The 26775-nt window shown below is 57.7% G+C and overlaps 2 protein-coding genes across 3 annotated transcripts; both read left to right on the top strand.

The window, feature by feature from the left end:
* The first annotated feature begins 81 nt into the window (after positions 1-81).
* Positions 82-10252, top strand: PANX2 (pannexin 2). 2 transcript variants are annotated; one of them, XM_012801246.2, is made up of 4 exons: positions 82-307; positions 7441-8895; positions 9763-9961; positions 10047-10252. In XM_012801246.2, exons 1-4 carry the CDS (start codon positions 82-84, stop codon positions 10087-10089), a joined length of 1923 nt encoding a protein of 640 aa, XP_012656700.1. In that variant the 3' UTR covers positions 10090-10252. The 2 variants fall into 2 exon arrangements, with proteins under 2 accessions (XP_012656700.1, XP_003783140.1); XM_003783092.3 differs by having other exon boundaries at positions 9763-10252.
* A 5204-nt stretch (positions 10253-15456) lies between these two features.
* On the top strand, positions 15457-26241 carry TRABD (TraB domain containing). The gene is made up of 10 exons (XM_003783091.3): positions 15457-15524; positions 21196-21258; positions 21910-21976; positions 22602-22768; positions 23267-23407; positions 23933-24043; positions 24138-24277; positions 24494-24666; positions 24738-24849; positions 24993-26241. Exons 2-10 carry the CDS (start codon positions 21232-21234, stop codon positions 25168-25170), a joined length of 1116 nt encoding a protein of 371 aa, XP_003783139.1. The 5' UTR covers positions 15457-15524; positions 21196-21231; the 3' UTR covers positions 25171-26241.
* Positions 26242-26775: the final 534 nt, after the last annotated feature.

The following is a 26775-nucleotide window of genomic DNA, read 5'->3' as shown; positions in this document are numbered from 1 at the left end:
CCCCGCGAACCACGCGGCTCCGCCCCCGCGCCCCCCGCCCACCGCCCGCGCCCCCCGCGGGCCGCCCCCGCCCCGCCCCCCATGCACCACCTCTTGGAGCAGTCGGCGGACATGGCGACAGCGCTGCTGGCGGGCGAGAAGCTGCGGGAGCTGATCCTGCCGGGCGCGCAGGACGACAAGGCAGGCGCGCTGGCCGCGCTGCTGCTGCAGCTGAAGCTGGAATTGCCGTTCGACCGCGTGGTCACCATCGGCACAGTGCTGGTCCCCATCCTGCTGGTCACCCTGGTCTTCACCAAGAACTTCGCAGGTGAGGTGAGGGCGCGGGTGTCAGTGCGCCGGGCGGACACCCGGCCTCTCCAGTCAGCTAACCCACAGTGGCTTGGCCTTGTCCCAGGAGTCTCCCACAGACTTCCTCATCCGCCCCCACACTCACAGGTGTCCCTGTCGCTGGGGCCACCTCCCAGGCCCCCTTTTCTGTTTTATTGTTTTTCCTTCCCTGAGCTCTGCGGTGGGATTAGGCCTGTCTTGGACTTGTCTTGTCCGTCCCAGATGTCAAGGGGATTGGGGGGGTGGCCTTCAGAATGCCACAGCAGTCTTAGGGTTGGAGGAACAGCCAGGTGTTTGGAACGAAGAGAAGAGCCAGTGCTGCTGGGCAGGGGCCCTGGGCAGGCAGTGGGTAGGAGGGAGGTGGAGCAGTCTCTGGCTGATGGGCAGGGGTGGGGTGCCTAGAGCTGGAGCCCTGAGTAGAGGGGGTGGGACAGGGCCAGGGCAGAGGGATGGGCAAAGGGAGGTCAGCAGACACTGAGGTGTGGGTCAGCAGAACACAGTGTGGTAAGGTGAGGGGTACTGTGAGAGTCCTTGAGGAGCCCCCAATGCCCCAGCAACACCAGGGGAGGGGGCTCTTGGGGCCTCACTCTCCCTGGCAGTCCAGGTACCCATGGGCTGTGTTTGTGGCCCAGCAAAGCCAGCCTGAAGTGGGAGGGACTGTTGAGGTCCTATGACCCCCTCCAGGGGGTCACATGCTGTCCCCTCAGCCTCTGACCAACATTGGCAGACACCATGTTGCTGATGGCTCTTTATGAGCCTCAACATGCCTCATCTTTTCGGTGTCTCCTGTGATCAGTAGGCACCAGACCTGAGGGTGGACATGTCAGGATTAGACAGTCCATCGTGGGTGTGGAAGGGCCTCCTCTGCTGGTCTCTCCCCTTGGACACTCAGTATCAGGACACTCCACTCCCCATAGTGGGGCTGGGGCCACCTCGAGGCCAGCAGACCCTGAGTTAGTTTCCTTTAGTGACTGTGGTAAGAAAGTACCACAGACTCAGTGGCTTGAAACAACAGAAATTTCTGTCTCATAGTTCTAGAGCAGTGGTTCTCAACCTGTGAGTTGCAACCCACAGGAACTGTATTAAAGGGCCGTGGTATTAGGAAGGATAAGAACCACTGTTCTAGAGGCTGAAGTCCAAAATCCAGGTGTTGGCAGAGCCCTCCAGAGGCTCCAGGCAGAGTCCTTCCTCCTCTTCAGATTGTAGTTGTTGCCATAATCATTGGTGTCCCTGGGCTTGTGACTGTAGGACCCACACTCTCTCTGTCTTCACATGGGTATCTTCCCCATGTCTCTGTCCAATCACTTTTCTTAGACACGAGTCACAGGCTGGGCCTACCCCTGACCCAGGATGATCTCTGTAATTTGAGCACATCTGCAAAGACTATTTCTAAATAAGATCATGTGAACAGTTGTAGGGGACGCAGTTCAAACTTAGGGTGGGTTTGAATGTGGGTACACATGTGGACCCAGACCCCTTGTGAGCACTCCTACTCTGCTGGGTCCAGCTCATCACACAAGGACAAGGGGTGTCCAACTGTGCCAGGGCTGCTTGTGTCTCCTCAAGTGTGTCCTTCATTCTGGTCCTGATGTGTCCTTGGTCTCTGTGGGCTGCCTTCAGTCTACCTGCATTTGCACATGGATACATCTGTGTTCACCGAGTCCCACAGGCCTGGCTCTTTGCTGTGCTGTGAGTGTGAGGTCAGACAGCTCTTCTGAGCAGGGTCTGTGGGTGCTGGTACCTGCTGCCCAAATCTCCAGGTTCTGAAACTGCTCTGTGGACTGTGCCTGCCCAGTGGGACCAAGGTTTGCCCAACGAAATCTTGTTTCCAGTCACAGGAAAAGCTGGGGGCTGGTAGAGGTGTTCCCAGCCCACTGCCCTGGTGATGAGCGGTCCACATACAGGACCCCTCTGTGTTTCTAGAAGCATCAGCTGCTTCTCTTGCTTCTTCAGTCAGCACTAGATGGGGCATTGTCTCCCTGGGGTGCTACAGAGTGTTCTAGGAGCTTCCCTGGCACCTCACTCAGAACCAGGATGCCCCTCAGGTCCCGGGTCATGGGCCAACTCCTGGGGTGAGGTTACCCCCAGACATGAAGAAAGGGTAGACTCCAGGGGCCATACGGGCTCATGAGGGCACTGGGATGAGTCAAGATTGAGAAGGGTATGGTCAGAAGCTCTCATCTTCAGGTGCGAGGTTCTGGGAGGTGCAGACCCTGCTCTCTTGACCCCAAATCAGTACCATGTCTGTGAGGGTCTGAGTCCAGGGAGAGGTGCAGAGCCATGGCCGGTGAATGCTGGGGCCCCTCTTTCCAAGCCCTACTCTCAGCCTGGCTGAGCGGTTCCATGACATGGGGAGGCTTCTTGGGGACCCACTGCTGGTGTCCTTGCTGTGTGCCCTGGTCTGTTCATGGGAACACGTGGGCAACCACATGCCATCAACCACAGGGCTGTGGTGAGAGGGCTAGATGGGCACATGGTCAGCCACAGTGGATACTGGGTGCCTGCCTGGCCTGGGGCTGGACCAGATTCTGGAGCCTGATGCATCATGTCAGGAGGGCCAGGCCCTCTGTGCCAGCAGTTTTCTCCGTCAAGGCACTAGTGGCCCTGTCCCCCAGAGCGCTGAACCGGCTAGGAAAAGGGTAGGCTCTGGGAGACACTGTGCCTCCCCCAGGAGACCAGTGGGCAGGGCCTGATCCAAGAACCCACCTAGCTATGGGGCCCATCCAGGCTTGTAGAGCCCAGACCTGCAGCCTGGGAGAATGGGTGACCAGGTTCTTCAGCCCCTCACAGGGGACCTCCTTTCTTTGGAGTAGCCATATGATTTGGGATATTTCCTGATAGAATTGGCCCATGTTTCCAACAACAGCAGACTTGTGGCTGGAGAAGTATTCTCCCTAGCTCAGCCCTTTTTCTTTTTCAAGGAAGAAGGCAGGTAAGCACCAGGGAGCGTGAACATAGCTGCACAGGTTGGGTCCTCTCAGGGAGTCTTGGAGTCCTAGGAGTGTTGGACCGGCTGCTTTCAGGATATGGTACCATCCAGGCCAAGGGCCAAGTCCCAAGTCCCAGGGTCTCCAGGGTAGACTTGTGAAGAGTCCAGACTCCTTGCCCCCTCAGGAAGAGCTGGGGGCCCCTCCATCCACTCTTTTCTGTGGCCTGAGGGTCAGCCCTTTCCCTTAGGGCCCCAGCTAAGGATAGGGAGCTATCTTAACTCAGAGGAGGCAGCTAGTAAGTGCCAGCTGCCCTGGTTAATTTATGGTTGCCAGAACAATTACATAAACTTAGCAGATCACAAACCTGAGATAAGCCTCAAGTGGGGCTGCCATCCCAGAGTGGGTAGGCCCACACCTTGGTGGATCTTCTGGGAAAACCGCTACCTAGTCCTCAGCCTCCGATCTCTTCTTCCAACCTTGAAGTGGCAGCAAGGAGCCTCCCCCTCCCCCTGCTGTCCTCACCTCTTTACTCTTTGTCCTCTCACCACCTGACCCAGGGACCCTAGAGTTCCAGTCCCACCCAGACAATCCAGGGTCATCTGTCCAACAAGGTCTGTGACCCAGATCACATGTACCCCTTTCCTGTGCAGGGTGATACAGCCTCAGGTTATGGAGGCTGGGATGTGGACATCTTTGCCAGCCATTATCCCACTGGCTACAGCATCCCATTTGGAGGCCTAAAGGGCTGTGGGAGCCTGGAAGGGTCAGGGCCTCTCTGGGTGAGTGTCAAGGAAACAGCAGCAGTGGCCTGGGGGTAACCAGGACAAGGTCTGGCCATCTGGCCAACAGGAGGAGCAGCTTTTGCAGAGCCAGGGGGTCCTGGGGGCATCCCCACTGCCCAGATGGAGAGGAACCCCAGTGGAGGGAGCCATGGGGCCATGTGTGGGCTGCACCTCAGGGACAGGCTGGAGGCCAGGAGGGCACTGGGAGACACTGTGCCTCCCCCAGGAGACCAGTGGGCAGGGCCCAACCCAAGAACCCACCTAGCTATGGGGCCTATCCAGGCTTGTAGAGCCCAGACCTGCAGCCTGGGAGAATGGGTGACCAGGTTCTTCAGCCCCTCACAGGGGACCTCCTTTCTTTGGAGTGGAGATGTGCTTGGACCTGGTGGGACCCCCAACCCAGATATGGCTTGGCAGATGCTATTGAGGACAAGGGCTCTCCTGAGGCCGGGCTATGTGGAGTATGCCCAGACAGTTCAGATTTGCTCTTGCCTGAGGCTGTGTTCGGGAAGATAGCCCTGGCTCTTTTGACCTTCCTGTGGCATTGTGATGAGTTAGGAGGACCTGTGTAAGACAGGCCATGTGGGCACCTGGCTGCCAAGCCAGCTCCTTGGCTGGGAAACTAAGTATCCTCTGTTTCTGAGCCTCTATTGGCTACAGTCCACGCAGCACTCTTTCTGTAAAAAGGGGCTTTGGGGGTGGCTCCTTCTACCCAGTGCACTACTCTGTCAGGTGGGCAGGGCTCTGCCATCCCTGGGAGATCCCAGAGGAGGGGCTTTGATTAGAGGCCCATGGCAGCTGCTGTTTGGGCTAGGGTCTCCTGAAGCCCTGCAGCGTCCCCTGCTGTCCCACCCAGCACAGGACCTGGCAGCCCCCTGTGTCCCGCATGGCCCTGAGTGCTGCTGTGGCAGTGAGGAGCGCTCTGCACCTCTGCAGCTATAGGCCTATTCAGGAGGCAGCCTTGCTAGACATGCCCCAGGCACATCTCACCTCCAGAGCTATGCTAACATCATTGATTGAGGAGATGAGGAAACGGGGGTCTGAGAACCCATCAGAGACTTCCCTTGCTGCTACCAGATAGTTGAGGAGATGACAGTAGAGTCCAAATGGGAACCCCACACCCTGTCCCCATGGAGGCAACACAGGATGCACGTTGGGGGCTGCAGAGCTCTGCTCTCACCCAGCCTTGGGGGATAGGCCACCCCATGCTCCAGAGCAAGGACCCCTCTTCCCATTCCCCTGTGGACCCAGGGCCTGGGCCAGAGGTTCTGGGGCCTCACTCACCCATGCTGGGTACCCACACCCAGCAAGGGTGCAGCCCAGCTGGGTTAGCAGCAAAAGACAAACCTGGCCCTGTGCTCCTTCCCACAGGCCGCTGGGGTTGGATGTAAGGACAAAAAATAAGTAAATAAAAGGCCATTTTCTCAACCAAGAGACTTGATTTCCTTTGCCTTTTCTGGTTTTCTCTTCTGAGCCCTTCTTGTTGAGGGCTCTACCCCACCCTGCCTATCACCTCTTATGGACACCCCAGAGCTCCCGCCCCAGCGCCAGCTCCAAAGCAGAGCTTCTTCTGGCCTGTCCATGAGTCCTCAAGACCTCCAGGGTGAGGGACTAGAACTCACTGTGGGCACTACCCCAAGGCTGTCTTGGCTGGGCCACATTCTGGTGAGCCTCAGGCCCAACCCAAACTCCCCTGCTACAAGGGCTGTCAAGACTGGTGGGTGGGCCAGGCACCGTGGCTCATGCCTATAATCTCAGCACTCTGGGAGGTTGAGGTGGGCAGATCACTTGAGCTCATGAGTTCAACACCCTGAGCGAGTGTTCAGGGTCTCAAACTTCCCTTCCTGCTGCCAGACAGATGGGGAGATGAGACCCCCATCTCTAAAAATAGCCAAGCATTGTGGCAGGCACCTGTAGTCCCAGCTACTCGAGAGGCTGAGGCAAGAGAATCACTTGAGTCCAAGAGTTTGAGGTTACTGTGAGCTATGATGCCATGACACTCCACTAGTGGTAACAAAGTGAGACTCTGTCTCAGAAAAAAAAAAAAAAAAGACTGGTGGGTGCCGTGGGCAGTGGCAGACAGGGGCTCTATGCTTGGTCAGCAAGGGGCTGAGACCTGTAAGAGCTGGGGCCATTGGGGTGCATGGGGCTGGAGGCTGTGGGGGCCCATCCCCAGCTCCTGCACAGGAGCCCTGTGCATCATCGAGGGTGAGCATTGGTCTTCCAGCATGCTGCACAGGCTGCTTCCTGGTCTCTGCTCCTGTAGGGGGAGCTGGGCCTGTGGATGCCTGGAGGGCAGGTGCATGGGTTCAGCCTCTGAGCCTTCCAGTTCTACTCTGGAGAAGCATTAAAAGGTAAGATGCAGGTTTGGCGCCTGTAGCTCATTGAGTAGGGCACCGGCCACATACGCACTTAAGGTGGCGGGTTCGAGCCCAGCCTGGGCCTGCAAAACAACAATGACAACTGCAACCACAAAATAGGTGTTATGGTGGGCACCTGTAATCCCAGCTGCTTGGGAGGCTGAGACAAGAGAATCCCTTAAGCCCAAGAGTTGGAGGTTGCTGTGGGCTGTGATGCCATGGCACTCTACCGAGGGCAACATAATGAGACTCAAAAAAAAAAAAAAAAAAACAGTAAAATGCAAGCCTGGCGCATAGCTGAGCATGATGAGGGCCCCAGTGTCCACAACATTCTTTGGCCACTGGCTGCTGCCCATCATATCTGCAGGAGCAGACAGGTGTGTGGGGAAAGCCACAAAGTTCAGGAACAACCATTTGTCCTGCAGGTCAGAGTTACCTCTGCTCCACTTGAGTGGCTGGCACTGCTGCTGAAGGGTCTTCGAGACCCTGCCTGCTCAACATCCAGGGTTCCCAGGCTGCCCATCCTAGAACACTGGGTTCTAGGGTCCTAGGGGACACCCCTCAAGGACAGACAGCCCTATGTTGGTTTTTCCTAGATGTTGTGCTGCCATAAGCTCTCTGGGCAGGTAGGACTGTCCAACCCAACCTCCTTCCTCAAAGAGGGCAGGCATCTCAGGGCAGTGTGAGACCAGCAGGCAGGACCTAGAAGAGGGACCCTGCCTGAGGGGTGTGGCCTGTCCAGGTCCTTTCCAGGACTTGGTTTCCCCTATGCACACAGGTCTTTGGGACACCTGCATAGGGATTCAACCTGTGAGGTCTGTGGTTCAGGTCATTTCCTGGGGCTGGGAGGAGCTGATAGCTAGTGGAGGTTACCCCACCATGGGCAGGACATGGGGGGAGCCGGGTGGGAAGCTGACCTGAGAACTGGGGGGTTGCCTTTGGGGAGCAGCAGGCCCTGCACAAGGCCAGCAGCTGTGTGGGAGGAAGTGAGCAGGCCCACCCATTCCCTTTGCCCCAGCCCTGTCTCCTCTCTGCCCCCAGAGGAACCCATTTACTGTTACACCCCGCACAACTTCACCCGTGACCAGGCGCTGTACGCCCGTGGCTACTGCTGGACAGAGCTTCGGGATGCGCTGCCCGGTGTGGACGCCAGCCTGTGGCCATCACTGTTTGAGCACAAGTTCCTGCCCTATGCGCTGCTTGCCTTCGCTGCCATCATGTACGTGCCCGCACTGGGATGGGAGTTCTTGGCCTCCACGCGCCTCACCTCCGAGCTCAACTTCCTGCTACAGGAGATTGACAACTGCTACCACCGGGCGGCTGAGGGCCGGGCCCCCAAGATTGAGAAGCAGATCCAGTCCAAGGGGCCCGGCATCACGGAGCGCGAGAGGCGCGAGATCATCGAGAACGCGGAGAAAGAGAAGAGCCCAGAACAGAATCTGTTCGAGAAGTACCTGGAGCGCCGGGGCCGCAGCAACTTCCTAGCCAAGCTGTACCTGGCGCGGCACCTGCTCATCCTGCTGCTCAGCGTACTGCCCATCTCCTACCTGTGCACCTACTACGCCACGCAGAAGCAGAATGAGTTCACCTGCGCGCTGGGCGCGTCCCCCGACGGGCCCGCAGCGGGGGGGCTGGCGGTGCGCGTCAGCTGCAAGCTGCCCTCAGTGCAGCTGCAGCGCATCATCGCGGGCGTGGACATCGTGCTGCTCTGCTTCATGAACCTCATCATCCTCGTGAACCTCATCCACCTCTTCATCTTCCGCAAGAGCAATTTCATCTTCGACAAGCTGCACAAGGTGGGCATCAAGACCCGCCGGCAGTGGCGCCGCTCACAGTTCTGCGACATCAATATACTGGCCATGTTCTGCAACGAGAACCGCGACCACATCAAGTCGCTCAACCGGCTGGACTTCATCACCAACGAGAGCGACCTCATGTACGACAACGTGGTGCGCCAGCTGCTGGCCGCGCTGGCCCAGTCCAACCACGACGCCACGCCCACCGTGCGGGACTCGGGCATCCAGACTGTGGACCCCAGCGCCAACCCCGCGGAGCCCGAGGGCTCTGCTGAGCCGCCTGTGGTCAAGCGGCCGCGCAAGAAGATGAAGTGGATCCCCACCAGCAACCCGCTGCCCCAGCCCTTCAAGGAGCCACTCGCCATCATGCGCGTGGAGAACAGCAAGGCTGACAAGCCCAAGCCCGTGCGCAGGAAGACGGCCACGGACACGCTGATCGCCCCGCTGTTGGACGCCGGCGCGCGTGCGGCTCACCACTATAAGGGCAGCGGGGGCGACGCAGGCCCCACGCCGCCCTCTGCCGCTGACAAGAAGCACGCCCGCCACTTCTCACTGGACGTGCACCCCTACATTCTGGGCACTAAGAAGGCCAAGCCCGAGGTGGTGCCTGCTGCCCTGCCCACCTCACGAAGCCAGGAAGGAGGCTTCCTGTCCCAGGCAGAGGAGCATGGGCTGGGCCTGGCCACAGCACCTACCCAAGGTAGGGGCTGGGGGCCTGTGCAGGGTACCAGGGAGGGGAGGGCGCCTTTAAACCGGAACCCTAGAAAAGGTTAAGGATGGAACTGGCTTGATCAAAGCAGGCCAGGCAGGCTAGGTGCCTGTACCTCAGGGGCTAGGGCGCCAGCCACATACACCAGGGCTGACAGGTTCACACACCGGCCTGGGCCTGCCAAACAACAGTGACAAATACGGGAAAAAAAAAAAAGCTGGGCTTTGCATAGGTGCCTGTACTTCCAGCTGCTTGGGAGCCTGAGGCAAGAGAATCACTTAAGCCCAAGAGTTTGAGGTGGTTGTGAGCTGTGATGCTACACACTCTAGAGAGGTTGACATAGATTCTGTCTCAAAAAAAAAAAAACGGGGACAGTGCCTGTGGCTCAGTGAGTAGGGCTCCAGCCCCATATACCAAGGGTGGCAAGTTCAAATCTGGCCCCCACCAAACTGCAACAAAAAATAGCCGGGCATTGTGGCCGGCGCCTGTAGTCCCAGCTACTTGGGAGGCTGAGGCAAGAGAATCACCTGAGTCCAAGAGCTGGAGGTTTCGATGAACTGTGAGGCCATGGCTCTACTGAGGGCAACAAAGTGAGACTCTGTCGCTGGGGAAAAAAAAAAAAAAGCAGAGCAGGCAGGTGAGAGGGTATATAAGTGAGTCACAGGCCAGGCAGGACCCCAGAGAACCCTGAGGAGCAAGTGAGGAAGACCAAGGCAGGGACAGCCCCAGGGTTTGGCCCAGGCTGGCTGCTGGCTGCAGGGCACCCCCTCAACCCCAGCACCAGCCTGCCCTGGGTGGGCACCAGGAGGGCAGCAGTGGGCCACTGTGTGAGATGCCTGTGTTTTCGGCTGTTTGCAGAGGCTCCTCTACCTGAGAAGGAAATCCCATACCCGGCAGAGCCACCCCGGGCAGGGCTTCCCTCTGGGAAGCCGTTCCACGTCTGCTCGCCCCCTGTGGCCCCTGCTGCAGCCCCTCTGTCACCAGCTGGCCTGGGCAAGGCTGAGCCCCTCACCATCCTGAGCCGAAACGCCACTCACCCTCTGCTGCACATCAACACGCTTTATGAGGCCAGGGAGGAGGAGGAAGGGAGTCCCCGGGTGCCCCAAGACATGGGCGACCTCATCACCATCCCAGCCCCTCAGCAGATCCTCATCGCCACCTTCGACGAGCCCAGAACAGTCGTGAGTACTGTGGAGTTTTGAGAGACCTCTGGGTGCCCCTCAAAAATGTGTGTGGCCCAGCTGGCTGGCCCCTGCTTTGCATGGACTAGGCCTCTGCTTTGGCCAGCACTGCCCCAGCCCTAGCCTCTCAACTGCTTGCCTGGGGGTTCAGCACCCTGCCCAGCTTGATAGGGAAGCTGCCTGTGGCAGCATCAGGGCGCTGGCTGGGGCAGGACAGGAGGTGGCCCAGGGGAGCTGCTCCCCACCCCCTGTACCAGGCGTTCAGCTGTGGGTGGTGGGCAAGATGAAGAGTTTATTTTTTTAGCCAATTTTTGAGGCCCCAGTTCAGCTGCTCCAGCCCAGGGCAAGCCAAGAGGAAGTTGGGGACTATAGCACCAGCCAGGTGGGCCATGCCTGGGGCCACTTGCTCAGGGCCTCACCCATGCAGGGGCCTGGTGCGCTCCATCTCAGGAGCTGCAATGCCCCCTCGGGTCAGAGTGAGACATGCACTTTCTCCTTGTCGCCTGACATAGGTTTTATTTTACTGTGATTACTGTTACTAACGACATTTATCATCAGGAGACTTGGGATGTGTGAATGGTGAGTGTGCACGAGGGTATGCTTGAACAGTGTAGGCACACAGGTGTGCAGGATGAGGCTGAGCCTGTGAGTGTGCGAGTGCATGAGAGTGGGCATGAGCCACGTGCGAGCAAGGGAAGGCGTCCAATGCAATAACCACGTCCCCCACCCGGGCCCCAGCCACCGCCGAAGCCCACATCGCTTCCTGTGGGAGCCCAGGCCGGCGCCCTGTGGGTCACGCCCCATTACCTCAGCCACAGAGGCAACGTGGCACAGTTGACAAGGTAGCACTGAGCATATCAATAAATGTTATTCTGATAACCGCCTGTGCTACGCCTTCTGCCCAAGTCCCAGGCTTGTCCTCCGACTCACTGGGTGGTGCTGAGAAATGGTGGGGGAGTTGCCTTCATCCAGGAATCTAAAGAGGGAGTGGGAGGCTCCCAGTGCACCCACGGTGAGGCAGGAGCATTTGGCTGTCCCTCATGTAGCAGGACATGGTGATGATTCAGGTGTGGCCCTAAACTCCTAGGCTTACAGGCTAAGGGGAGACAAATGCTTGACCCCCCGCCAGTCTTTCTGGCCCTGTAGGGCAGTGTGAGGTGCACTGCTACGGGCCCAGAGAACTGCAAGGGCCCACAGAGGTATCCTTTGTGTGGTCTGGGGATGCTGGGAACATCATGGGGTCTGGGCATAGGTTGACCAGGTATTGGACATTTCCACATGTGGCCCCTGGCCTAGAGGTTGGTGGAACACAGGTCCTGTGGGTGTCCCGGAGCCTCATGCCCTACAGGCCACAGCCGGTGACCCGAGGGTCTAAATGGAGGATCCTTAAAGGGTGGGGTGGAGCTCATGGGCAGGAATCACAAGGGTAAACTCAGCTGAGGTCAGAGCAGGCCTGCCGGAGTGTCCTAGATATTCCTCCACTGAGGTGTTCGTAGCGTATGCAGATTCCCCCAACATCTCAGTACTCTGGGTAAGATCTCGGTCCTCACCACAGTGGCTAAGGGTGGCCACCACAGCCTGAACCTAGAAGTAAGGCACATGGACACAGGCTAGAGGCCGTATCCCCATTTTAAAGGAGAAGACTTACCTGTTTTTTGAGACAGGGTCTTGCTAAGTTCTCCAGGCTGATCTTGAACTCCTGGCCTCAATCAATCCTCTTACCTCCCCCACCTAAAGTGCTGAGATTACAGCGTGAGCCACTGCACCCTTCTAAAATGGAAATCATTTTACCATTCAGGCATGGTGATGCCAACAGATCAAGAGACAGCCCCCACTGAAAGATACTCAGATCCCCAAGGAGGGGCCACTTCCTGTGACAGGTGGGGTGTTGGAGAGGGGATATGATCAAAGCCCTTGCTGAGTTTCTAGGCAGGAGGGGCCATGCTGTGGCGAGGCTGTCTCTGGCCCCTTTGGCATAGTGAGGAGGCAGGTGGGTTATGGCACAGGGTGTAATAACCCAGAGGGCAAGGACAGGGGCTTGGGTGCTCTGAAGGGGGTCTCTCTAGGGTCAGTGAGGGTGTGGTTCATGCACCCTGACCCAGGATACTCCACAGCCTGGCATCCCCGTGGTATTAGACATTTCCACATGTGGCCCATGACAGCTGAGGTGACCCAAGGGAACTCATGTGATGCTGGCCTCAGGTGACAGTGTTTGCCCTGGCTTTTGTGCTCCCCCCTCATACCCACACATCTGTACACTGCCTGCCCACCATCACCCCTGCCAGTGGCAGGTCCCAACTCACCCTGCATACTCCATGGCTCTGCTCAGCATGAGAGGTGCCCAGAGTCCCTCAGTGCCTCCTGGCCTGAGCAGTGTGGGAAGTCCAATTCCAGCAGCCTGCCCTGTGGGTCCTGCTTCCCTGCTGGTGCAGGAAGGTGTCACCAGCCATAGAACTGGCATTGTCTGGCAGGGGCTGAGGATGCTGGCTACTGGGCTCAAGAAGAGCAATACAGACATGGTAGGCCCTGGCTCCCATGGGGCCGCCTCAGTGTCTTTGGTGGGACCAGGGCTCAGGGTAGTGGCCACCCTGTCCACCCGTCTCTGGACCACAACCTGGCAGGAGGTCTCAGACCAAGTCCTGTCTGGAAAGAGTTTCGTTCGACAAGTGAGCACCACCATGCTGTGTGGGTCTGACTCTGACCCCATCTGTGGGGAGGGAACCCAGGTGGCATTCTGCAGAAGCCAATACCTTGCTACAGGTTGGTGTGGTGGGGGGGGGATAAGACATCTCCTGCCTCCCCCAGGCAGACTTTGCCATCTCATCCCAGACCCCCAGACCTGTCTTCCTGAGCCTTGGGAGTTCCTCGGAGCAGGTGGGTAGAGACCATGAAGGATAGTGCTGGCCCTCATGGGGCTCCCTCCTCTGTCCTCCACCCCAGATGCCTGTTTCTGTGGCATCTTTTGGGGTGAGGATGATTCATCTAGCTCTGTATCAAACCCAGCCTTTCCTCAATATCCACCCCCCAAAGCTGGCAGGGACAGAGTCAGTCCCTCTGCAGCAGAAATGACTCCAAACCTTTTGTTTACTGTTCCTAAGGGGTCTGGGGCCACCCTCTGGCACAGCACAGGCCCCTAGTCACTGCTCCTCTGCGCCCCTTCTCCCCCCAGTCTCTCCCCTGACCCTTGTGGCTCACTCAAGCAGGCCCTTCTCTCAGCAATGAACAAGGGGTCTCTGCTACGGACATGCCCTAGGGTCAGAATGTACTTTCTGCCCCATCACCTGGCTATTCTTGAGGCATCCTTTCTACTACCCGGCTGTGTGCAAGGAGCAGAATCTTCCCAAACAAAAGCATGCTTGGAAACAAGATCTTTAGAAAACTAAGGTCATCCCTGCCTTGTTCTCACAAGCACAAGGACCTGCCTCAGTTTCCCTGCCAGAATTCAAGGTCCACCCCCTGCTGATTCCCACCCCTCACAGCCTATGTAGCTCCTGAAGGGATTAGAGGGCAGTTCCAGTTTCTCCTCCAGTGTCCACTGCCTGTCAAAGCCTGGGGTGTCTTCCTCCCCCCAACAGGCCGCCTTGCCCTGGTGAGTGCAGGAGGGCGGTTCTAGCAGCCCAGGAGCCACTGTTTGGCCACCATTAATATGAAACACCAGCCTCCCTCTGTTTCCCCCCACAACCCTGGGCAGAGACTGGCAAGGCAGGTAGGCACTGCCATCCCTCTCATGTAAGAAGGGCTCAGGGAGAGAGCCTTGCACTCATCCCAGACTCCTAGGCCAAGCCTCTTCCCACCACACAAGCCCTTTGCTGAGAATTGCAGCCACTCACTGCAGACACTGGGAAAGAAGCCCAGGGTGGACATCAGCACAACACCTGGTAAATGAGTGGTGTAGAGCCAGTGGTCTGCTCTAGACTCAACACTACCTGTTGTCTTCCTGGGTGAATGTGTTTAAGATGGTGGGGAAGGTACAAATGACCACAAAGTGCTGGCATAAAAGCAGCAAAGGACAGAAATGGATGGAGAGAGCTGGAACAGTGATCAAGGAGGACAGAGGACCCACTGAGGCCAGGCCAGGCCCTGTAGGCTCAGGAAGCTATATGAAGGCAGCAGGCAGCCCAGCAGATACACCTCTGTACAAGACCTTGGGGCAGCCAGCCGAGCCTTGAGAGGAGCCCACCCTGGTCCCACAGTGCCAGACCCAACAGGAGCCCCTGCAGACTCAGGACATGGGAAACTGTGACCCTTGCAGGTCACCAGGGTGCAGCTCCTCTGAAGCCTGGGCAGGGACAGTTCCTCCCCTGGAAGCTGGAAGGAAGCTGGTCACCAGCCCTGAGTCCTAATGGACCAACGCACAGGCCAAGGACAGGCCTGGTGGCTGAATAGTGGGTGACTTCCAGTGCCAGCCGAAGACACCTGCTCTGGGTCGTCATTGCTGAGGCCCCCTGCCCTTCTAATAGGCACCTGGGTAGCAGGACACAGCAGCTACTTGCAGAGACTGGCCTAAAACCCCAGCTGGGGCCCGGAGAAGCCAGGTGTTATCCACAGGACACCCAGCTGAGCTGCCCAGGAGGGAGGGGTAGACCCGGGGGTCGCGGGTATCGGAGGGACCCTCCCCACTGCCTCCCTGCACAGCCCCCACCATTGCCCTCACGTCTTAGGGGGGAGAGGGGGTCAGCACTGTGGATGGTCGAAGCCAGCTGGGCCCCCAGGGGCCGTTGGCGCACAGAAGCTGCCCATCCCGCACCTCTGTTGGCAGTGGCCTGGGGGTGCCAACCACGCATCCCAGAGGCCCAAGACCCCTGCCCTAGAGCCTATGCTCCGCCGAGTTGTCCTCGGGGCCACTGGGCTCGACCTCCAAGGACCCCAGCCCACGGGCCGGCTGGGTCCCTGCGGAAGAGAGGGGCCTGCAAGGGTCGAGGCCACGCGTGCGCGGCTCCTGAGCTGGCGTTCTCCGCTCAGCGCCTCCAATGGCCTCCCAGTCGTCCCTTTCGTGCCGGATTCACAGCTCACAGAATAGTTGCATTTCAATATCACTTGACCTCAACCCATCCTGCGCACGCCCTGTGGACATTATCCCCATTTTACAGACGGGGAGCTGCGGCAACAACTGCAGAGCGCGTCGCAAGGCCGCGGTGCCGCGTAGCGGTGGGACTCGAACCGACAAACCCGGGAGCTCGCCGGCGTGCCTTAGGACCCGGAGTCGCCGGAGTGGGGCGGCGGCCCGCGCGCGGCCCCCTGGGAAGTGCAGGCTGCCGCCGCGGCGCGGGAGCAGCGCTGGGCGGGTCGGGGGCGCTCCGGACTGCCCTTCCCGGCATGCCGCGCGGCTGCCCGACGCCCTCGGCCCGTCCGACCAGTCCGGCCGCCCCGCCCCGCCCCGTCCGGTGAGGGCGGAGAGCCGCATGGAGGCCGGCAGAGGAGCGCTGCAGCTTAGCCTTGGTATGCCGCGCGTCCTGGACCGCGGGACTGGGCGGGCCGACTCGAGGGACCTGCTGCGCCCGGCGGCCTCGCGGGGCGGACGGCGCGTGCGTGAAGACCGGCCCCGGTCAGGCCGGAGCGGCGAGGGGTCCTGGGTCTGGCGGGGTAGGGGCGGGTCAAGCCAGAAGGGGTTCGGGTCAGGCCGGAGGTCGGAGGGGAGAGCGAGCTGGGGTCAGGCGTGGGGAGAACGAATCATGTAGGGGACAGGGACGGGGGGCGCTCAGCTCCTGCGTCCCCTCGCCCTGCGTAGGCTGCCTGCCGGGGAACCGGAAGGGTCGGCTTTGGCCTCAGAGGAGGCGTCACTGGCGGGACCCGAGTTCCCTGCGCAAACCCGCGGAGAGGGGAGGGCTGCCCAGGCCTCTTCCGGGGGTGGGGCAGTGGCGGAGGGCCTAGACCCTGCTGTCCCCTGGTCACACCGAAACCTTGGGGTTTGCTTGTCTGTAGGCTTCTTTGCCCTTCAAGTGGAGTAAAGCAAGGTTGCCATATGGCCGGAGTAGACACAAGGTATCCCCGCCTCCACCTTAAAAGGTTTTTGTAACTGAGGAATAAAAAGCCCACGTGTGAGTCTTTGTCAAAACTGTCACAAAACATGTGGAGTCCAAGCTATCTCAGCATTGGCAGCCTGGAAACAACTAGGAACTCTCAGACACTCTGGATTCCTTCTGGTGGTCGTGGCAGCGTGGGAGTTTTCAGGTGGACTCTTCCCAGCTTTGGTGGCCTCTTGAGGAGGAGGATATACAGGCTGCCGGCTCGCTGTTCTTGTGTGGCTCTGCTCTTCCAAGGTCTCTGTCGCCTGTCCTACTGCACAGCCTTGCACTATGGCCATGATACTGTGGTCTTGAGGCTGCTGGTGTTTTGGCATCCCCAGAAGGGGTGGCCAGGTGTTGACCAAAGAGATTTCAGACCTCTCCAGTTCAGGTGTGACTGAGTTTCCCAGCCCCCAACTCCCCCCTCTGCCACACCTGCATATGCAGGGCCCATCAGACCCAGGAGGGGTTTCTAGTGGCCATAGGTGCTTGGGCTTCAGCAACAGTGTGCAGAGGCTATGGGGCCTTTGGGCCACACCCTACTACCTCCCAGCCACATCTCTTTCTGTGACCCCCCAGGTCTGTCTAGTTGAGACCCTTGGCTTTCTGAGCAGGGCCAGTGGTTTGGTTGAGAGATGAGAGTTTTTCTAGGAACTCCATTTAGTGCTGGTCAGCTTTTGGCAAGAGCTAAGCCACGCTAGGATCTAGGAGGCAGTTTTTAGCTGGGGAAGGGGACAGCCTGAGTTAACACTCAGGCTGCAGTGACAAAATATTGTAAGAACTTAACAAAAATTTATTGTCTCATAGTTGTGGAGGCTGAGCATCCAGAGTCAAGGTAAAGGTCCAGTTGGTTTCTGGTGAGGGCCGCCTTCCTGACTTGTTGACATCCTATTGCCATATTTTCACCTGGAGGACAGGGGAGCAAGAGGTGTCTGCTGTCTCCTCCTTTTTTTTTTTTTTTCTTTTCTTTTCTTTTTGGAGTCAGGGTCTTGCTCTGCCTCCAGCCTAGGGCAGTAGCATCAGCATAGATCACTGCAGCTTCCAACTCCTGGGTTCAAGCGATCCTCCTGCCTCAGCCTCCCACAGTACTAGGTTTACAGACATGAGTCACTATGCCTAGCCTGCTATCTCCAGCAGGCTTCCAGGAGAACAAACCTCAAATGTCTGAGAATTCTCATCAGCTCCCAGGAGCACATCCTGTCCTCGTGCACAAGAGAAGGAGCCAGGCTCATGGGGTAGGAAAAGCCCTCTCACATTAGTGATCCACTTGGGATAGGGTTAGTCTTACAAAAGGGCTGACCCTTTCCTGAGCACCCTGTCATGATCTCATCTGAGCTTAATCACCTCCCAAAGGCCCCACCTTCTAATACTGTCACATTGAGAGTCAGGACTTTCACCTGTGAATTTTGGGAGGACACAATTCAATTCATAGCATGGGACCTAGGAGAAGAAAGAGTTGGGCAGGTGGGAGGTGTGGCTGAGGTCACTGTAAAGCCCACACCCTACCACTCAGTCAGATTCAGATGCCAACAGCCTTCTCAAACATTGAACAGATATCACTCTGATTGTGTGTCCCAGGGCTGCCTCCCTGGGTAGATCCTGGTATGAGAGAGAGTTTTCTGCCCTGTGAGCCTGGCTGCTCTCTGGATGTGTGCCCTTAGGCCCTAAGGCTTAGGGGTTAGTGGGAATTCTCAGACATTTGAGGTTTTTTTCTTCTGGAAGCCTGCAAGAGATTCATTCATGTGGAGGACAATAGTACCCAAAACCAGATGGCTATTTTATTCCTTTTTATGGATAAGGAAACAGCACTTAGAGAATAAGAATTTTCAGAGACAGTGTCAAGTCTCCTTTCCTGTCTTGTGGGATACCCTAGCAGAAAAGCTCAGAGAGGTCAAGGATCATGGCTGAAGTAGCATTGGAATGTGGCCTGTGTTTTTAACCAAGAGAGGGCCAGGGGCAGGTGCTGCAAGTCCTCTTTTAACTGGGGCTTAGCATCTTGAAGCCCTGCCTGAGGTGGCACAGTGTGCAGTGGCAGGTCTGGAGTCTGCTAGTACCTGGCCTATTTGCTGACTAGCCTTGCCCAGGAGGAGTCTCCACTGGTGGTGTCCAGCACCTGCCTGATCCCAGGGACACACCTCATCCTGGAGAGCTAATCTACAGAAATGTCCTTTGACTTCTTGGCACTACGAGCTCCTAGCACGTTGGCCTCATAGTGTGGCTGGGTAACAGGACCAGAAGCCATGTGCCAGTGTCCCAGACCCTGTACCAGCTGGTAGGGCTTTAGAGAGGAGACATTCATCCCCCAGAGGGTGTCAACAGGGGATCTACTGGTTTCTGCTGATGGGCTTGAGCTCATCTGAAAAGGACAGATAGGCAGCTGGTGGCTGGACCCTCAGGTGATACTCTGTGGGGATAGCAGTCCAGATATCATTTGGGAAGAAACCAAGAAGGACACAGACAGGGAGCAGGGAACTTGGACCTGGGCCAGCAGGATGAGGGCACAACCCCTTGCTCACCTCCACTCAGCTGGGAGGGCCTTGGGTCCCAGTCATAATTATCTGAGCAGGCTAGAAGGAAAGGGTCACATCCTAGAGCTAACCAGGCACTGCAGGGAGAGGGAGGGAAACCAGAGAGTTGGAAAGGGCAAGGACGCCGTGGCGTCACGGGAGACATGCTCAGAGTCACAGACTCCTAACACTGGAGGGGTCTCAGTGACCCTTCTGCCTGACTCCTCCCAGGCAGCTCTGGCCAGACACACTGCTGAGACCAGTGCACACGTACCCTACACCTCAGGGCGTGGCCAGAGTAGGACCAGCCCCTGTGGTAGGCAGAAGGGCCTACTCTATGCCTCATCACAGGCATGCCCTGGTCAAGCCTCCAGGGCCAAGCCTGACCACAGACCTCTAGCTCCTGCGCCCCTAGGAGAAGGGTCGAGGTCCTGTGGCTGCTGCCCGTCTGCTGGCCCACAGACCACAGAATGCTTTGGAAGTGCTTCCTCATGCTTCAACTGCCTATGTCCTCGTAAGTGGGAATTGTTCTCTGTCCTGTGCTCAGCTGGACTCATCAGGCCACCTACCTGTGGCCCTGGCTGTAGAGCCAGCCTCAGCACACCTCCCTGTGTGTGTTTCGATTGGTGCTTGCTTTAGGGGAGGTCTCTGCCCTGCCAACAGCTTAAGGAAGAAGCCCCTGGGTGAGGCTCAGGCTTTGGCAGAGGCCTGGCTGCTCTGACTGGTGCCAGCAATGCCACTTCCTGGATGTGCCTCAGGCAGATTGGGAGCTGAGATTCAAACTGCTGCAGGGGAGGGTATAGCTGTTCAGGTGGAGAGCTGAGCTCCAGGCACCCAGGGCTGAGTCCACAGGGTGGGTCTCCCTTCCCAGAGGCCCAGCTGGCCTCAGGAGGGGCTACCCCCCTTCCTATTTCATCTGTGTTTCCCTGGATACCAGATGGGGACTTGTCAGACTCTTCCCTTGCTCAGAGGTGCTCCTGCCTGCCTAGCCCTTGAGTCCCTCCCAGACCCTGGCTAAGAGCTCCATCCTGTTTGCAGATGAGGAAACTGGAGCTCAGAGGTGCAGTGACTTGGATCACCAGTGGGGCCAGGTCTTCAAGCCTAGACACCTGCCTGAGGGGCAGGTCTGTGCTTTCTGCAATTATGTGCCCGCAGGATACAGAGGGGAAAGGAGCTTGAGAGAGTGTCATGTTCTGTCATTCATCTTAATTTTTTATTATGAAAGTTGTGAGAATTGTGTAACAATAGTGGAACTGGAGTGCCCCAGGCAGCTGCCTGAAGGTGTCTGGGTGTAGGCTAGAGGCTTGTCCTGCCCGCGTTGTCCCCACAGCAGCTCCTCCAAAGCACATCCCAGAAGCCACAGACATGTAACTCTGATGGATGCAGATGCTTAAAACAAAACCAGGCCAGTTAGCATAGTTCCTTAGTTCCTTAATGTCTCACCTTCCCCTTGGCAGGCTGCTCTGATGGGCTCAGCATTTCTTTTTCTTTTTTTTTAATATGGGGCCAGCGCCTGGGCTCAGCATTTCTAAGCAACTTTATCAAGTCAGAGTCTGACTCTGGCCCTTTGCTGCCCATGGCCACCTCCCCAAAGGCCTTTTTCCCTTGCAGTGTTTGTTAAAAGACCTATGTGTGTCCTTCAGCCTTCTCTGTGCTCTCCGTGTTGTCTGCATGTGCTAGTCGTCCCTGTTATGTGGTCAGCATGCTTGTTGGCTCCTGTGGTTCTGTGTGAGGCTCCAAATTTTGGTTTGATTGTTTTAATGACCCCATGCGGTGGTGACACACCTGTCCACTGGGAGCTGTGTGGAGCCTGTTGGCATTGTGGATGCATCATTTCTTCCTGGCTCCATGGCCACACAGGTCCATGGCTCCCCCCTGTGGGTGTCACTACTGCTCGGCATGTCCCTTTTCCTCAGCATGAATCTCCTTCTTCTAACTCTACAGTGGTCCCTCTGGTGTCTATGCCCCACCCCCATCCCAGGCTGCAGGTTTCTTGCTGAGTGTGGTCAAAGACTCATGTGTGCCTGGCAGCCCTCTTTGGGGCACAGCCTGAGGCCTTATCAGAGCCTCTGACTTGGTTCCTTTTGCGTTGTTTCTGTCTTTTAAGTTAACCTCTGTCGTTAACCTGCTTGCTTTCCCTGAGTCTGCTGCTATCTGCTGGCAGGTGTACTGACATTGTCAGCGGCATTGGGATTACTAAAGAGGTTAGGACTTTCTTTGAAGTGGCTTTAGTACAAAGGCTATAGGGTCCATGCCACGTGCCGTAGGACAGCAGCCACATTACTCTGTCTTGAAGTGATCCCACTCACAGGAGTTCTGCACAGTTAGTACAGGGTTTCTCTTCTTCCTATGTGTTTGCTTATGGTGCCAGGGTGAGGGTTGGGGCATCTTGGCTCTTTTCAGGTGCCTGTGCCATAGCAATGCACCGTGCAGACCCCTCTCTGTGTTTTGCTCATAGTGAATGCCCCTTCTCCCTGACCAGTACCTCCTGAAAGGACTCTAGTCCTCAGCAGCCTGTGATTATCCAGATGCAACTTGTGGTTAGGGCAAGGAGGCCCTGGGCTCCAGCTGAGATGCTACCTCCTTATGTCTCCCCAGGCTCCCTCCACTTGTTCAGGCAGCCACCACACCGCTATGGAGGAGGAGCAGCCACCACAAGAGGTGAGGGGTAGGGCCTGCAGGGGTCTTCTCCCTGAACAACCTCAGTCCCAGGGCCAGGCAGCATCTGAATGGTGTCTACCCAGAGTGGGGCTTCCTGGGGTGGCTCTGGCTGCTTCCCTGCAAAGAAGAAATTCACATGGGCTCGGCACCTGTGGCTCAAGTGGCTAAGGCGCCAGCCACGTACACCTAAGGTGGCAGGTTTGAATCCAGCCTGGGCCCGCCAAACAACAATGACAGCTGCAACCAAAAAATAGCTGGGCGTTGTGGCAGGCGCCTATGGTCCCAGCTACCTGGGAGGCGGAGGCAGGAGACTCACTTGAGCCCAGGAGTTAGAGGTTGTTGTGAGCTGTGATGCCATGGCACTCTACCCAGGGGGGTAGCTTGAGGCTCTGTCTCAAAAAAAAAAGAAGAAATTCAGATGGTTTTTCTGGAGTCAGGAAATGCTTCTGCTGGAGAGGGGCCCTGAGGCAGAGGTGACCTGGTAACCTTGCCACGTGTTGGTGGTGAAAAGAGAGACCACCAGGTGGCCAAGGGAGTGGAGTCCTGCAAATATGTGACCCATAGGACCCAAGGGTTCCTGGAGCGGACACATGGACCCTGGCAGTCCAGGACCCCTGGATACCTGAACTTGAACTCTCCCTCCATCTGCAGGCCGACATGACAGCAGGGGGTTCGGAGCCAGTGCCCAGGGTGCTTTCTGGAGAACCCCAGAACCTATGTACGTGTTTCCTTGGGGTCTCAACATGTTTGCAGTGCTGAGACATTGGGGTGTAGGGTGTGGGGAGGCAGCAGCCTGGGGCAAGCAGGACCCCAGCCAAGATCCAAGTGGGTGCTGTAGGCTGAGTCTCCTGGAGGGCCATCTGCACGGTGCTGAGCTACAGGCAGCACAGATGTTAGAGGGCAGGCACCTAAGCACAGGTGGGGTGAGCAGAGCAGGAGCCCCCGTTCCTGAAGGTGGGCCCCAACTTCTCCTCAGAGCCCCTCCCCCTGCTGAGCTGATATATAGTCCAATGCCCTTGGGCACCAAGTCCCCACTGTCCCCCATCCTTGCCATTCTCCACAGCAGCCTGGGCCTTCACCCTCATGGGCTGAGATGAGGGGCTTCTGAGGCCCAGGCTCAGAGGTGGTCAAATGGCATATGCTGTCACCTAGGCTGGCCAGGTACATGGACCCTGACCCTTGACAGGGAGCTTATGCCCCTGTGAGTTTAGGTTTCATATTGAGTCTCAGCCCCCACTCCACACCTATGCAGTCTTGAGAACCCAGAAGAGTCTGCAGAGCCAAGACTGCCGTTGTGCCAGCAGCTGTCCCCAGAGTTGTGATGGCCTTTGCTGTCTTTGCAGCTGATGTAGACGCCTTCAACCTGCTCCTAGAGATGAAGCTGAAGCGGCGGCAAGAGCGGCCCAACCTGCCACGTACCGTGACCCAGCTGGTAGCAGAGGATGGGAGCCAGGTGTATGTGGTGGGCACAGCCCACTTCAGTGACGATAGCAAGAGGGATGTCGTGAAGGTGAGTGCCATTGTCAACTGGGCTGACCTCACCGGCCACCCCACCATTGACAGCAACACGGGCTAATTATTGGTGAGCTCCTATGTCCAGAACTCAGGGCCCCACAGGAGCCCAGTGCCTCAGTGGCCACCCCAGGAGCCTGAGCCCCTCCCTGTGTGCTACAGAGATGTGAGGCTTTGCTCTGCCTTCCATTTCAATAAATGAACCTGTTTCGTAGCTTTATTTCTTTCATTGCTTAAAGAGTTGAGCTGTCAGGGCGGCGCCTGTGGCTCAAAGGAGTAAGGCATTGGCCCCATATGCTGGAGGTGGTGGGTTCAAACCCAGCCCTGGCCAAAAACTGCAAAAAAAAGAGTCGAGCTGTCACAGCAGCAGAGGCAGTGCCAGGTGGTGCCAGCACTGGCCACCCCTGGCTGGGGCCTCTTGTTGCTAGTGTTGCCTCTGCAGGGGGCACTGAGGGGCAAGCTGCACCCCCGCAGGGTTCACCCCTGGCCATTGCAGACCATTCGGGAGGTCCAGCCCGACGTGGTGGTGGTGGAGCTCTGCCAGTACCGTGTATCCATGCTGAAGATGGATGAGAGCACACTGTTGCGCGAGGCCAAGGAGCTCAGCCTAGAGAAGCTGCAGCAGGCTGTGAGGCAGGTGCGCAGGTGATCAGGGACCAGCTCTGCACAGCTAGAGCCCAGATCCCCCTGGTCTGGAGGCTTAGGGTAGGTCCAAGGGAGAGAGGTGGGCCTGAGAGTTTCATCCTTGCTGAAGGATCTTCACCCCTACTTCAAGTATACTCCTTGAAGTACTGATCCACCCTGCCTAGCAAGACCCAGAGGCCATCAGCTGTGTGATGTAGCCTGCCTAGGACTGGTGCCTAGGCACTATCTGTTGGCCCTCGCAGGCAGATGGGAGAGACAGGGCTGCTTTGGCATGGCCCTGACCCAGCATGTTTGCCCAAGGTCAGGCATCTGTGACGGTGAGATGGCCCTTTTTCAACCCTTGATTATTTTATAAAGGGCTTTTCTTAAGAGGGGCTGGCTGGCTTTGAAAAGCAACTCTTAAGGCCTGAATGAGCATGGCCAGAATGCCCATGCTCACGGGGCTACCTACCATCCTTCCACCTGGGCTCTGCCCTGCTGCTGTGCGCAGCTAAGCCTAACCTCTCTCTCCCTACAGAATGGACTCATGTCTGGGCTCATGCAGATGCTGCTGCTGAAAGTATCTGCACACATCACGGAGCAGCTGGGCATGGCCCCTGGGGGCGAGTTCAGGGAGGCGTTCAAGGAGGTGGGCAGAGCACAGCCGGGGGCAACTGTGTGGGGGTAGCTGGGAGAAGTTGTCCAGGGCCCCCACAGCTCCCCAATGCCCACCTCTGCTCCAGGCCAGCAAGGTGCCTTTCTGCAAGTTCCACCTGGGTGATCGGCCCATCCCTGTCACCTTCAAGAGGGCCATCGCCGCACTCTCCTTCTGGCAGAAGGTCAGGCTGGCCTGGGGCCTGTGCTTCCTGTCAGACCCCATCAGGTAGGGCAGCCTGGGAACAGTGGCCCTGGCACAGCCACACCTGCCCAGGTCCCAGCCAGCCAAGCCTCTTCAGACAAGACCTTCCCTACCCCTCCCTACTGTAGTGAATACCAAACAAATAGTGCCATGGTCCCTGCCCTGGGTCAACAGCACCAGCCCCCACTGTCCCTGCCCTATCCTGTCCCATGGGGATGGCAGCCTCACCTTCTGCTTCAGCAAGGACGATGTGGAACGCTGCAAGCAGAAGGACCTACTGGAGCAGATGATGGCTGAGATGATCGGCGAGTTCCCTGACCTGCACCGCACCATCGTCTCAGAGCGCGATATATACCTGACCTATGTGCTGCGCCAGGCGGCCCGGTGCCTTGAGCTGCCGCGAGCCTCTGACGGTGAGCTGATGTCCCTGTGGGCTCAGGGCTCTCAGGCTTCCTTGAGCGTGCACTGACTTGCTGTCCCACAGCCGAGCCCAGGAAGTGTGTTCCCGCTGTGGTCGTGGGTGTGGTGGGCATGGGCCACGTGCCTGGCATTGAGAAGAACTGGAGTGCTGACCTCAACATCCAGGAGATCATGACGTGAGCACCTGCCCGGGGCTGAGTCCACCCTGAGAACCCCCAGTGGAGGTGGGGTTCCAGGGAGTATACCAGGGGTCCCCAGTATGGGGGCTGGGACTGGGGGAGCCCACACCAAACAGGCCCAGCCTTCCCTCCCTCCCCAGAGTCCCCCCGCCGTCCATCTCCGGCAGAGTGTCCCGGCTGGCCATGAAGGCCGCCTTCTTCGGCCTGCTGGGCTACGGCCTATACTGGATGGGCCGCCGCACTGTGAGCCTGGTCCTGTCGCTGCCAGCCGCGCAGCACTGCCTCCAGAGGGCGACCGCAGCCCGGCCACACAAGTAGGAGGCACTGTCAAGGGAGCGACCACACTGGGGCAGGGGCTGCTCCAGTGGCTGCCAAGGGGCTTCGTGGGAGCATCCTGGGTGCCGAGCACCCCTGAGGTCCTTGCCACCCCCTGTGGGGGTCTAGGTCAAGCCACACCTGCCCTCTAGTCCCACACCACCCAAATAAAAGATTATTTAACTGTCTGAGCCCGGGCTTCCCAGCAGCTCCCCTGATCTCCCCCATGGAGACTGCAGAGGCTATCCCCAGGTCAAGATCAGATGGCCCAGCTCCCAGGGTGGCAGGGGCTGGGGGGAGTGCTGAGGCCACCGCACCCTCCTTCCCCCAGGCGGCAGGGTGTTGGGAAGCCAGCTGCTGTCCTACCTCACTGTGCCTTCTTGAGCCCTCGCCAGCTGCAGGAGCATCCTGCCCCAGAATGCATCAGTGGGAATGGCTGGGTGCCCCACACAGCTCCTTATTGTGGGCCCCCAGGAGCTCTGGCTGACCCTGGACAGACCCTGGCATCCTGGGCCTGGCCGACCACTGCAGAGATTCTGTGTTTTGGCTTTTTTAAATGTCTGAAAATCTTAACTCAGGTAATTTTAACTTAAATGAAAAAACAAACTGAAGCAAATGTCAGGAAATACAAGCCTTAAATCTGATTGGGACAAAAAGGAATTCCTTTTCTTTGAGTCTCTGTCCTAAGGTCAGCCTTGGGGGTCCAGGCTGATGCCTCAGGTATGAGCTGCTGTCCTGGCTAGAACCTACTTCCTGTGCCCCAGCTGGGGTGCACAGGGGCCACCTGACCCTCAATGGACAAATAGCTTGTGGTGGCCTCAGCCTTGGGGTCACGGTGGGGCTGCCCTGCTGAGCCCTCCTGCCTGGGCCACCTTCTATTTGGGGCTATCCCTCCTGCTCATCTCTTCAGGCTTCACCAGCCACGCAGCCCCAGCCCAGCGCAGGGTGACCTCTGATTGTCTTTGTGTCCACTGAAATCAGGTGACGCCCACATCTATGAGCCCAGGGGGGTGTGAGTGCAACCACACTCATGGATTCATTCCTTAGAAACTGAAATAAATTCTAATTTTGGAAGTTTCTGTTTTGTGAACTATGTGGAAATGGGACTCAGGTGATAGGGGTGTGGGTCCTGGCCATCTCTCTGTGCTCCCGGGACTATGTATGCTGAGGGCACTTGTGACCTGCCTCTCCACAAGGATGCAGGCCTTGGGCCCCTGGCACCTAGCTGTGGCCTTGCTTAGCACCTCACCCTGAAGTGGAGAGGAGGTGCAGCCAACTGGTGGCCTGAACAAAAGATCCAGTGGGACTAGGAACTAGGACATGCCTAGAAAGACTGACAGTGAGTGTTAAGCATGGCATGGGCTCTCCTGTAGACAGACGGAGGTGGGGGTGTGGGTGCTTCACCAGTGGGTGCTAGGTGGGCCCGGCCTTTCCCTACCTTCCACCCTCTCCTCTTCCCCTCCCCATGTGTCTGGCAGCCCACCCTATTTTGAGTTTTGCTATTCTCTACTTTGGCCTAGGTCAGCTCAATGTTGCATAGCAAGGGCTGGTAAGAATAGCCAACAGGGGCTCAGCACCTGTGGCTCAAGCGGCTAAGGCGCCAGCCAC

This window comes from Otolemur garnettii, unplaced genomic scaffold, assembly GCF_000181295.1.
Source record: "Otolemur garnettii isolate 467f Iridium unplaced genomic scaffold, OtoGar3 scaffold00007, whole genome shotgun sequence".
Taxonomy (NCBI): domain Eukaryota; kingdom Metazoa; phylum Chordata; class Mammalia; order Primates; family Galagidae; genus Otolemur; species Otolemur garnettii.
The sequence above is the reverse complement of the archived record's forward strand: the minus strand, read 5'-3'. Positions and strand labels throughout refer to the sequence as shown.

What these genes read in the sequence shown, in the direction of transcription:
- PANX2 (XM_003783092.3), top strand. Translation starts at nt 82, where the DNA reads ATGCACCACCTCTTGGAGCAGTCGGCGGACATGGCGACAGCGCTGCTG. An exon ending in CTTCACCAAGAACTTCGCAG is followed by an intron (nt 308 to 7,440) that starts GTGAGGTGAGGG and finishes CTCTGCCCCCAG; the next exon opens with AGGAACCCATTTACTGTTAC. An exon ending in GGCCACAGCACCTACCCAAG is followed by an intron (nt 8,896 to 9,762) that starts GTAGGGGCTGGG and finishes GGCTGTTTGCAG; the next exon opens with AGGCTCCTCTACCTGAGAAG.
- TRABD (XM_003783091.3), top strand. Translation starts at nt 21,232, where the DNA reads ATGGAGGAGGAGCAGCCACCACAAGAG. An exon ending in TGCAGCAGGCTGTGAGGCAG is followed by an intron (nt 23,408 to 23,932) that starts GTGCGCAGGTGA and finishes CTCTCCCTACAG; the next exon opens with AATGGACTCATGTCTGGGCT. An exon ending in TCAGGGAGGCGTTCAAGGAG is followed by an intron (nt 24,044 to 24,137) that starts GTGGGCAGAGCA and finishes CCTCTGCTCCAG; the next exon opens with GCCAGCAAGGTGCCTTTCTG.